At 35.8% G+C, this 11,885-nt stretch overlaps 1 protein-coding gene across 1 annotated transcript; it reads left to right on the top strand.

The window, feature by feature from the left end:
- The first annotated feature begins 2,368 nt into the window (after nt 1–2,368).
- Nucleotides 2,369–10,705, top strand: ackr3a (atypical chemokine receptor 3a). Its single transcript, XM_067409147.1, has 2 exons — nt 2,369–2,443; nt 8,046–10,705. Exons 1-2 carry the CDS (start codon nt 2,435–2,437, stop codon nt 9,192–9,194), a joined length of 1,158 nt encoding a protein of 385 aa, XP_067265248.1. The 5' UTR covers nt 2,369–2,434; the 3' UTR covers nt 9,195–10,705.
- Nucleotides 10,706–11,885: the final 1,180 nt, after the last annotated feature.

Genomic DNA, 11,885 nt, shown 5'->3' with positions numbered 1-11,885 from the left:
ATAAAGAAGCTGGCACAAGTGCTAAGGAGAACCAAGATGCTTATCAGAGACTTTTTGAAATGTGCGCTCTGATACTTTTGATAGCTGGACAATGGATATCCGTGCATGCTGAGGCTGCCCTTTCATGCAGGTTATCGTGATGGAAACAATCACTCCCTCATCGATTCATGTCCTTCATGAGGTCAGACTTTTTTTCTGTCGGATGATGAAGAAAACCATTTCACATCCATCCATACATGTCCTTACAAATAACAATAGACATTTAGGCCTGTTTTCACAGACAGGGCTTAGACCAGGATTAGACCTTAGTTAACTTAGGGCATCTAAGTAACTTTTATAAACATGCTGTAGAAAGAAACATTACTGGTGTGCATCTTGAGACAAAAAACTAATGGAACTGACATACTTTAAGATGTGCAAGTTGCTTTCATTTAAAACAGCTCAAACATGTATTTTAGTCTGCACTAGCTTAAAGGGTTAGTTCACCCCAAAAATGAAAATTCTGTAAGTAATTTATTCACCCTTATGTTGTTCCAGTATAAGTATTCTCGTCGCTTCATAACATTAAGGTTGAACCACTGTAGTCACATTAACTGCACTGTAAAAAATGGCCGTGATTTTAACAGTAAAAGACTGCGGTGAAAAAACTGTCAATTGGTTTACAGAAAGTTTCCGTACTATATACGGTGAATAATAATAGATCTAACGTTACATTTAATGTAATTTTACGGTAAAATACCGTTAAATAACAGTTTTTGGAAGTGAAAAATAACAATTCATTGTAAAAATTACAGTGAAAAACCGCAAATTGACATTCCCACAATTCCCTGCGTGACACTTCACATTTGATATATTTTCATTGAAATAACTGTTTCTTCTTAGTTTTTCTCATTTTTTCTAAACAGTTATGAACATTTGGGTTTTATGTTACATCTAATGTTGTTAAATTAATGTTTATTGCATTTTTAAAATTTCATGCATGTTACCATGATGGTGTTTAGTGTGTGTGTGTGTGAATGACACTGTGTGCACCTTCTATATGTTAGTGTTGTCCTTTTCAGCTTGTGGAAAAGCTGCTTGTGATGAACTTTGATTCATCATGTGACTCTTATCACCACTGTGTTTGGTGACTATCAGTGTATTATAAAGGTACAAAACAGATATTAGTACTTCATTAGGTTGGTAAATTAACATTTTATCAGTTAATAAAATACGTTATTTTACCGTAAATTTAACAGATTTTTTTTTTTACGTTGCTACTGTATTTTTTACGGTAAAGTTCTGGCAACCACAGCTGCCGTTTTTTTACTGTAAATTTTACTGGGATTTTTTTACAGTGTGTTTTAAATATGTCTTTAGTAGCTTTCTGGGCATAATTGTCTTGCTGGCAATGGAGGCTTCACTGAGCCATCGGATTTTATCAAAAATATCTTAATTTGTGTTCTGAAGATGAATGAAGGTCTTACAGGTGTGGAACAACATGAAGGTGAGTAATTAATGACAGAATTTTCATGTTTGGGTGAACTAACCCTTTAAACCTTGTCTGTGAAACCAGGGGATGATGTTTTATTTCCATTGCATTTGGTAAAGACACAATGGTAGCCTTTGGTTTGAGGTTTTGCTACCTGATGTTGATTCTGATTGTACTGATTTTTTTTTTTTTTTTAAGATTGTCGATTGTCGTTTTGGGTGGTTGTGTTTCATAATGTGTAATCAGGCATGGGAAATGAAATGAGGGCTCTGAGGTGTTAGGCAGGCAAAGTTGCATTTGTGGTTAACTGTCCTCATGTAACAAATTTTTTTCTATAAAGAGCATAGCCTACAGGCCTGTGTTTATTTTTTATTTGATTAATTGTAATATTATTTATTCATATATATATATATATATATATATATATATATATATATATATATATATATATATATATATATATATATATATATATATATATAATATTTATATAGAATTTTACTTGAAATATAAAACTTTTTTTCTTTTTCTTTTTTACTTTTCCTGTAGCTCAAACTGTGCATGACGCTAGCAATGCTATGGGTATGGGTTCGATTCTCTTGGAAAGCAAGGACTGAAAATAAGTGCAAAAAATACCCTTTGTAAAAGCGCCTGCCAAAAGTGTGTATAATAAATATTATAAAATACATGGTTTTAATCACAATAATAATAAAAAACAAACTCCTTTTTTTTAAGGGGGGCACTACATTATAATTCGATTTGGGAATTTAGCGAGCAGCGTTCCTGGTCACCAGTGTTATGCATGATCGTGCTCAGACTGAGGAACATGAGCGCAGCTCTGGTCTCGGAGCCGCAGATGGGCGTCACCACTTTCATTCACTCTATTTAAACAACCTGCGCCAACGACAGAAGCGCCAACGGGATCGGATTAATGTTGAGCACTGACCAAGCATTAAAGGCAAAATGACTGAGGTGAGCAATATCTTTTTGTCCTAAAGAGCGAGAAAAGGACTGTAGAAGAGTTTTAGTAGGCTGTATTAATTTCACTACTGCCTGATTCATACACCTGCACTACACTAGACGATTTGTTAAAAGCTCCGCAAGGGTAGGCTTGGCTGGGAACTATGAAACCAGATCTTTTTGCTGGATGTCTCTTCTGTTAGTATATGGGGTTTCGTAATAAAGTTGTAAGCATATTAAATAGCTAATGTTTCAGCAAAACTATAACTTGTTGTGCTGAGTCAGTTACTTACAGCGTGTTTTTTTATTTCTTAGTTCAAAATGAACGACAACAGAAGTCGATTAGCCTAATTGAGCACGTAATCATGACAACATGATGCTTGTGCGCTTTCCGTTTGGATATTGACAACATCATGTGCTGAAAATGTTAAACACTTTATGATAGATTTATTGTTGTCTACTTTTGGCTTAATGTGGTAGTTTTTGGGTTGTACCCCAAAAAAAAAAAAAAAAACAGACACAATGACAGTAAAATTCTACAAAGCTCTACAGTTTGATTCACTGACATTTTGCTTAAAAAAAAAAAAAAAGCTCACATATGCTAAGAATTTTCATCATAGTTCATTATGTCCATGGTATGGCTTTATACATAAGCGTTCTGCTTTCTGCCTTTCAGTCTGTCATCAGTTCCTGCTTAGAGCTGTACTCAATGTATCATTCTATTACACTGTTTACATTTGTCAAAATCCATAACCTCAAAAAAAAAAAAAAAATCATTGGAAACAGAAGATTAGCTTGGGGAGCAAGAACAGAAATGCACTTCATTTTAACTGAAAGGAAAGAAACCTTTGCAGCGTTCATGGCAACTTGACTGTGCTCACTGATGAACAGAAACAGAGGCAGAGGTAATCATAAATTTGATCTTTAGTATGTCCATTATTCTTTTAAAGATAATTCACAGTTTTCCATAAATCGTGATTTATTCAACATCTAAATTCCTGCCAGCAAGAGCAGTGTTACAAGCTCAAGGCCCTTGAGGTGTTTGTTGTAATAAAGCATTTGACTTTTGACACTGCGGTGTCCTTGCTGCTTACTGTGTACTGCTGGGAGCCCAAATAACATTTAGATGTCTATCAGAGTTTAAATGGTTAGCTGCGGAGCTGGAATAGTGGACCATCTATTATAGATAGTCTTGAGTATATGCATAAATAACTAAATATAAAGACCGAAAGAGAGACAATGAGACAAATAGAGAGAAGGCAATGAGTGTTTGCATGTGTTTTATAGTCCTTAAATGATTCTTCAATTACATTTTGTGCTTTTTTTTGTTTCCTCATAGGGCTAAAGCATATAAACAATTCTTAAACAAACAAACATAAATTCTTTTAGCAAACAGCACTATTGTGTACTTACTAAATGGAAAACAATTAGATTTAACTTTGTAATGAACTTCAAACAGAATACAGGTGGAGCAACAGGAAATTTCCTTTTGTAATGGAACATTATGTGTAATACAAGACCCCAATTAAAACATGTCAGTGCATAAACACAATCACACACCCTTTATGTTATGATAAGTATTGCAACACAACATAAGGCAGACTTATTTTATATTTTTATAGATTTGCACTAATTCAGAACAGCATTATACTAATATTCACATCCACTGTTGCATCGCTGCTGGAGATGGAAAGGTTCCACTAAAAAAGGATTTAGTGACCAGAGAAAAATCAAGGGTCAAGGGTCTGTGACCTCACCAACCACATAGCAACATGTCTTTTAGAAAGAACCACTTAGATGTTTAAGATGGCGTGACAAAATCCCTAAACTGAAATTACTTTGCTCATAGAAATCACTGTGAAGTCATAGAAGTCACTTTGATTTTTGAAAAGCAGAACCAGATTAAAAGGTACTTCAGCATGACTGGCTTGAAGCCAAACAGCTTTGTGCTTTTGAAGTAGTGTCAACTTTCGAACTGAGCTGAACCATGAAATAATAATAGGATGCTGTGACAATTTCACAAAATGAAAGGCTCTGGTTTGTCTTGCATGATTGTCAAATGTCAAATAAATAATAATAATATTAATAAAATATGTTTTTGTTCTTTTCAACAAATTGCACTTTCGTCCTGAGAAAAAAAACAGTAGTTGTTAGTTCATAGCAATTAGTTGGATTGACTGCACTGATGCTATTGGATGAGAAATGAACTGAGCTGGATGATGACATCACTGTTTTCTGCAGAGCTGCTTTATAAATGAAATGAACTAATTTAATAATTGATGATCGTTACAACAGAACTGACTTCAGACAATGACACTATTTTCTTTTAGAGCTGCTGTACAGCCGAAATTAACTCAATTACAATCTGTATTGTATAAAGTGCTGTATAAATGAAGGTGACTTGACATAGTTGCTTGCTTGTTTTTGGAACTGACAATTGCCCTTAAATCCTAAGGCAAGGCAAATCTGGTGAATGAAACCTGTCAAGGACTGAAGCAGGTCATATTTGACCTCACAGTCAAAAGATGAAAATAAGAAAATTACTGTTTTTGGGGGAATGTGCTTAATGCTTATTATTACAGGGCTCAGTGAATACTTGATTCTGATTGGCCCATCGTGCCATCCATCGGTATGTTATTCCCTGATAACAACCGCTAAAAACAGATAACACAAGCTTATCCGTGTTACTGAAGTCAGCAGTGCTATACGCTTGCTAGGAACGTTTTTTCTTTGTCAAAGTTTTGCTTTTGGTCAGCTAATAAAATATTAAAACTCAGTCAAATCAATATTTTGTGTACAGTTATTTAAATATGTCAAACAATATCTTGGACTCGCACTCTCCTCTTTCATAAATGCAGCTGCTGCCATTTTGCGACTATTGTTTTGTACACTGTTGGATTATAAGATAACAAACAGGAATGATTTTAAAACGGTTTAATCTCAGTTCAATTTCTCTTATCCCCATAATGTCAGGTTTGGTGGGTGGTGGAAGGAGCGAGGACTCAAATGCAAGAGAAGGGCTTTTTATTAATAAAAATAAAACAAAACAAGACAACAAAAACTACCCCGTGGGGGAAAACAGACTAGAACTAAACTTGACTAGACTAGACTTGACAACACACAAGGAGAAATACGACATTAAATGACAACGAACCAGCACAGGACTGCAAACACAAGGAGTATAAATAGGAGAGCAACAAGGCAGGTAATGAGGGAGGACAGGTGGGGCAAATCAACCAATAATGAGGTAACAAGGTGGGCGGGGTCAAGACAATAGACATGAGAGCACATGGCACAAAGAAACACAGGAAAAGCCATGTGCTCACACCAAACAAAACAAAGACACAAGCACATGGCCAATGAAGACAAATCACAAGCCATGTGCCACGTGCACAAGACGAGACATGAACACGTGACTATGAAAACTCATGAGCCACGTGTTCACACAAAACAAGACAACATGGAAGCACGCAGCCCGTGAAACACAGACTGCGTGCTAACACAACACAAGACAAAAACACAACATGAAAGCACGCGGCAGGTGGAAATCACCGCGTGCTACACAAAACATGAGACAAGAGCGCACGGCAAGTGAAAGTACACACAAACCGTGCGCTCACAATAAAGACAGGACTGGGAGCGCGAGTGTCCGAATCCCGACACAAAACCGTAACCAAACTAGACACAAGTGCCGGGATCCGAACGCCACGCTCCCAACATGAAACAAGGCACGCAGACAAGAGAGCGCACAGCCCCGAGAACACTCGAGACCGTACGCTCACACAAAAACACGACAAGAACGGGAGTGTCAGAGCTCTGTCACAAACCAAGAAATAAACAAGACTGAAGTGACAGAACCCTGACACATAATTATTTAATATGCCGTTTAATAAGTGGTGTGACTGTACCGTATCCCTTAAATGTCCGTCTAGTTTGTACTTGCCGTGCTAGCAATTGCTTTCTCAGCAGAAGCTTTGTAATAAGTCAACACGATCACGTGAGAATGCGTATCAATAGTACACTCTAAAAAATGCTGGGTTAAAAACAACCCAAGTTGGGTTGAAAATGTACAAACCCAGCGATTGAGTTGTTTTAACCCAGCGGTAGGGTTAAATGTTTGCCCAACCTGCTGGGTAGTTTTATTTAACTCAACTATTGTTTAAAAATTACTGTATTGCTTAATTAAAATTAACCCAAAGTATGTTGGAAATGAACATTTATTAATGTTCAATGAATAATTATTAAACAATAAACATGTATTAAATTGCTTATTAATAAATTTATATTAATAAACTATTAAACTATTAAATTTATATTAATAAAATATTAAAACTTATTAATAAACATTCACCTTTTGTCTATTATTGTTGTCTCTAATTGCATCTGGTTTGTAATTTCCCAACTATTTTGGGTTCATTTTAAGCTAGCCATATAGCAATTTTTAAATAATAGATGGTTTAAATAAAACTACCCAGCAGGTTGGGCAAACATTTAACCCAACTGCTGGGTTTAAACAACCCAATCGCTGGGTTTGTCGATTTTCAACCCAACTTGGGTTGTTTTTAACCCAGCATTTTTTAGAGTGTACGAGTTTGTAATCGTGTAGAATACGCCAAAAAATGAGTTATATGAGCATATGATACGCACTTTATGGCATGTATATGATACGCTCTTGGGTAGGGTGGGGGTGGAGGGTGTTTCGTACGTATAATACGCCATAAAGTGCGTATCATATGCGCGCGAAGAACTGCGTACCATAAGCACGCCAAAACTCATTTTGACATATACTGTATATTCTACGAGATTACAAACTCGTAGGCTACTATTGATACGCATTTTCGTGTGATCGGGCTCAATAAGTGGGATAATGCACATCCAGCCGGTTGTTATATCAGAATAAACCCCTTCAGTCTGATAGAAGATGCCTCCGCTTCGCTTCGGGGTCCTGATCATCCTGTCGGGGTTTATTCTGAGATAACAACCTGCTGGATGTACATTATCCCTTACATAAAGATTATTCATGTAAATATACACAAATGTTGGGGCTCAGTAAGATTTTTAGTGTTTTGTTCATTTATTTGATCAAAAATACAGTAAAAAAGCAGAAAACATGTGTTTTCTTTTTTAATTTATAAATGTAATTTCAGTCTTCATTGATCCTTCAGAAATCTTTCTAATATGCTGATTTGGTGCTCAAGTAACCTTTCCTATTATTAATGTTAAAAACAGTTGAAACTAGTATATTGATTTAAAATAAATATTATAAATATGTAGATTAATATTAATCCATTTTATATATATTTATATTTTATAAATGTGTAATATATATATATATATATATATATATATATATATATATATATATATATATATATATATATATATATATATATATATATATATATATATATATATATATATATATATATATGAGAGAGAGAAAATTAAATGTCCAATCCCATTTTCTACCCATCAATTCATGTTATTAAATTAATATTTGATATTAATAATTGTCATTTAATAATCTAATGATAGTTCTTTCGGTAATCATAACAGAGAAAACTTTATTCTATCTTGATGGGTGTTTCACTTCTGTTTCCTTTCCCTTCCACAGTTGCAGTCTTCAATACCGAATGAAAAGATCAGTCTAAGTGGCAACGAACTGACTGAATTCTTCGCCATGTGGGAAGAATTAAACTTCACAGACGCCAATGACAACAGCTCAAGGGTGGAAGCGCAAATGTGCCCCACCTCCTTCAACCGTACTGCTCTCCTCAATGCTATGTGCACCCTCTATGCATTCATTTTTGTTGTGGGCCTGGCCGCCAACGTGCTAGTAGTGTGGGTCAACTTGCGCTCGGAGCGTCATTACCACGAGACACACTTGTATATATTAAACCTAGCGGTGGCTGACCTGTGTGTGGTTGCTACTCTCCCAGTGTGGGTGAGCTCGCTGGCACAGGGTGGTCACTGGCCATTTGGCCAGGCGGCTTGTAAGCTCACACATCTTCTCTTCAGCGTCAACCTTTTCGCCAGCATCTTTTTCCTGGCCTGCATGAGCGTGGACCGTTATCTTTCGGTGGTACGCTCGGAGGAGATTTCTCCCAGACGAGGACGACAAATACGCCGTTTAGTGTGTGCAATAACATGGCTGCTTGCTTTATTCGCCTCAGTACCTGACACATACTTCCTGCAGTCCGTAAAGTCACTACACAGTCATGTGACCTTGTGTCATCCTGTATATCCAGAAGACAACCCTTTGCAGTGGATGGTGGGCATTCAACTGAGTTTTGTGGTTCTTGGTTTTGTCATTCCCTTCCCCGTTATAGCAGTGTCCTATGCACTGTTGGCAAAAGCTCTGGGTTCATCTTCCCCTCATTCCTCTTTAAATGGTGACCAGGATCGCAGCGTGAGCAGGAAGGTCATCCTCACGTACATAGTGGTTTTCATAGCTTGCTGGGCACCGTATCATGCTGTGCTGTTAACCGACGCTCTAGCCATGCTAGGTGTGCTCCCACTGGGCTGTGGTTCAGAGAACGGCCTTTTTGTGGTGCTGCACCTCACACAGTGCCTGTCGCTGCTGCACTGCTGCGTGAACCCTGTTGTCTACAGCTTCGCTCACCGTCACTACCGCTACGACCTCATGAAAGCCTTCATCTTCAAATATTCCACTCGTACGGGGCTGGCACGACTCATGGAGGGCTCTCAGGGCACCGAGACAGAATACGCAATGGTGGAGAACAACCCTATGGCTGTGAGTTAGGACCCTCGAGACGTCACCCTAAACCAAAGTTCTGCACTTCTTCAAAACAGGAACTCCTCTGACATGTTTTCCTGAAGTTCAGATAAACAAAACTGAATTTGAACATGTTATAGATCAAAATAGCAGACAATTCTGAACAGTGACCCCAAAGATACTGAATAATTCATTTGAAACGTGCCAAAGAGTGGTGAGGTCAGAAACACTCTGACATGTTTTCCTAAATTCTGAAAAAACTGAATTTAACATGTTTTACGTCAAAATTGAAGCAAGTGCTCAACAGTGACCCCAAAGATAGTGAATACGTCATTTGAAATGTACCAAAAACTGATGGGATTTTATTGAAAAACGAGAACCATAAACATTCAACCAATGAATTGATTCCAAACTGATTAGCAGATAAAATTGTACCGTTTTAAACCACTTTAGAGAAACATGTACGTTACAGCTTGGTGCTGTATCATTCAAGATACAAAATCTCCTATAATTCTGTCAAATCACTTCTTAGAAAGTGTGATTGCTTTCAATCATCATAAAATGATTTATGATGCAATATATACAAGAATTGAAGCAAAGGGAAAGTCAACAAACCATTAAAATTTGATAAAATGTATTAAAAAAGAAAGATTTCTTTTATTTATAACATTTCTGTCATATAAGCATAGTGATGTAGTTTTAGTTATTTTCTTAATTGTGTTAATATTTACTGACTAATTGCTCAGAGCACTTTCTTTGATGAAAGAGGGATTTTTGTATCTGTGGCAAGAGAATTGGCATTAGTTTAGTATTTTCACATGTTCCTCACAACAGCACATTCTGACATGTTTGAATAGAACAAGTTAGAACTTATTTTCAACTGGGTTTTAATGTGCAGCAGTGTTTGTACATCATTGTTCATGTGTGTATATGATGTTTTATGATTGGCTGTCATCTTGTAACAGAGCCTTGTGTGTGTGTACTTGGAAGGGCATTTACTTAATTTGGTCTTTGATAGATGTGTATATTTCAGTTATCTAAAAAGTAAGTTAAGTATATTGTTATATTTATCTTCGACATACATATGTTGTTAGTTTTCAGTTCTGTTGGAACACTGAATATTAAATGTGCTTGAAAAATATATAATTTGATTCACAGTGCCAATTAAATTAATCTCACCTCAGTTCAATTTGAGAAATAATTGAACATCAGTTGTCCTTGTTTAAATATTTTGCTCACACTTGCATATATAGCTTCAGTTTGGTATCTGATGGAAAATGCATGGCTATGATTAAAGGGATAGTCCACCCAAAAATAAAAATTCTCTTATCATTTACTCACCCTCATGTTGTTCCAAACCTGTATAAATTTCTTTGTTCTGTTAGGCACAAAAGAAGATATTTTGATGAAAGTTTGTAACTAGGCCACTTTGAGGAAAAAACTACTATGGAAGTCCACTGGTGCCCCAAAACTGTTCAGTTTAACACATTCCTCAAAATATCTTCCTTTGTGTTCAACAGAACAAAGAAATGTATACAGGTTTGGAACAACATGAGGGTGAGTACATGATAAGAGAATTTTCATTTTTGGGTGAACTGTCCCTTTAACCCATGCTTGAGATGGATGTAATATGGATCTAATCTAGCCATGCCTTTTATTTTTGATTACTGAAATCAGCACTGTAGTTTTACTGGTTCACCATCTGTTCAACAATGGTGGCCCTTTTTATTTACACCCTAAAGGCATCATAAAAACTTAAAGGTAATGACTACAATAGTACAACAACACAAGTTATTGTGGTGGTGGTGGAAGCTGTAAATATTGTCTCAAGATGGTCATAACTCCAGATATTAACCACATTCTGTGCACTCATTGTAGGTAAAATTTGTTTAAAATGTTGAAACTTAAGGGGATGTAACTGGAAATGCATAAATGCCTATGAAAATAAACTTATTGTCTTAGTCCTTATGAAAATTAAGCATTTTTTTCTATAGTAAAAGTGTAGTAGCCATGTTTTTTTGGTGGATTGATTACCATTTGTATAACTACAGTTTTGCTACATATCATGTTTAAACTATGGTTAATGCAGCAAATCCGTTAATTTGTGGTTACCTTAGTTTGGTTTTATTTTTAGCAAAACCATGGTTAATTTTTGTAGGGGACTTATCTCACGCTGACCTATAAATTCAAATAAGCTTATTAGAATTTTCATTATAAAAACAAAAGTACAATTTATAATATAACTTAAAGTAAAACATTTCTGACTGAGGCCCAGTTTCTTCAGGGTAACTGTCAAAACAATAATTAGCTAAGCAATCTCACACAAGCATATCTTCATGGTTGTAATTCGGCCAAGTGATTTATACCTTTTACTTCATCCTGCAGATACCGACTCTTGGAGAGTAGTGCTTTGTGCCTGCTGTTAGAATCAATGTTTTTTGAACTAATTGGTTGAGTTAATGATTCAGTGACACACTTTTTTGCTGCTAAATGAATCAGTTTTAAAACTAATCGACTGTATGTATTTATGATTCAATGATTCATTCATTGAATCATAAATACATAATGACAGTCATTTGTTGCACCTGGATAATCAATGTAATTTGAAGAAGCAGTTCCAATCATTTCATTATTTAACTTTTTACATAACCTTTTTTAAATATCAAAATGTAATAATAATTTGAGATTTGATTTAGCAACAGCACAATCAAATCAATA

This window comes from Chanodichthys erythropterus, chromosome 14, assembly GCF_024489055.1.
Source record: "Chanodichthys erythropterus isolate Z2021 chromosome 14, ASM2448905v1, whole genome shotgun sequence".
NCBI classification, from domain to species: Eukaryota; Metazoa; Chordata; class Actinopteri; order Cypriniformes; family Xenocyprididae; genus Chanodichthys; species Chanodichthys erythropterus.
This window is presented reverse-complemented; position numbering and strand designations above follow the sequence as displayed.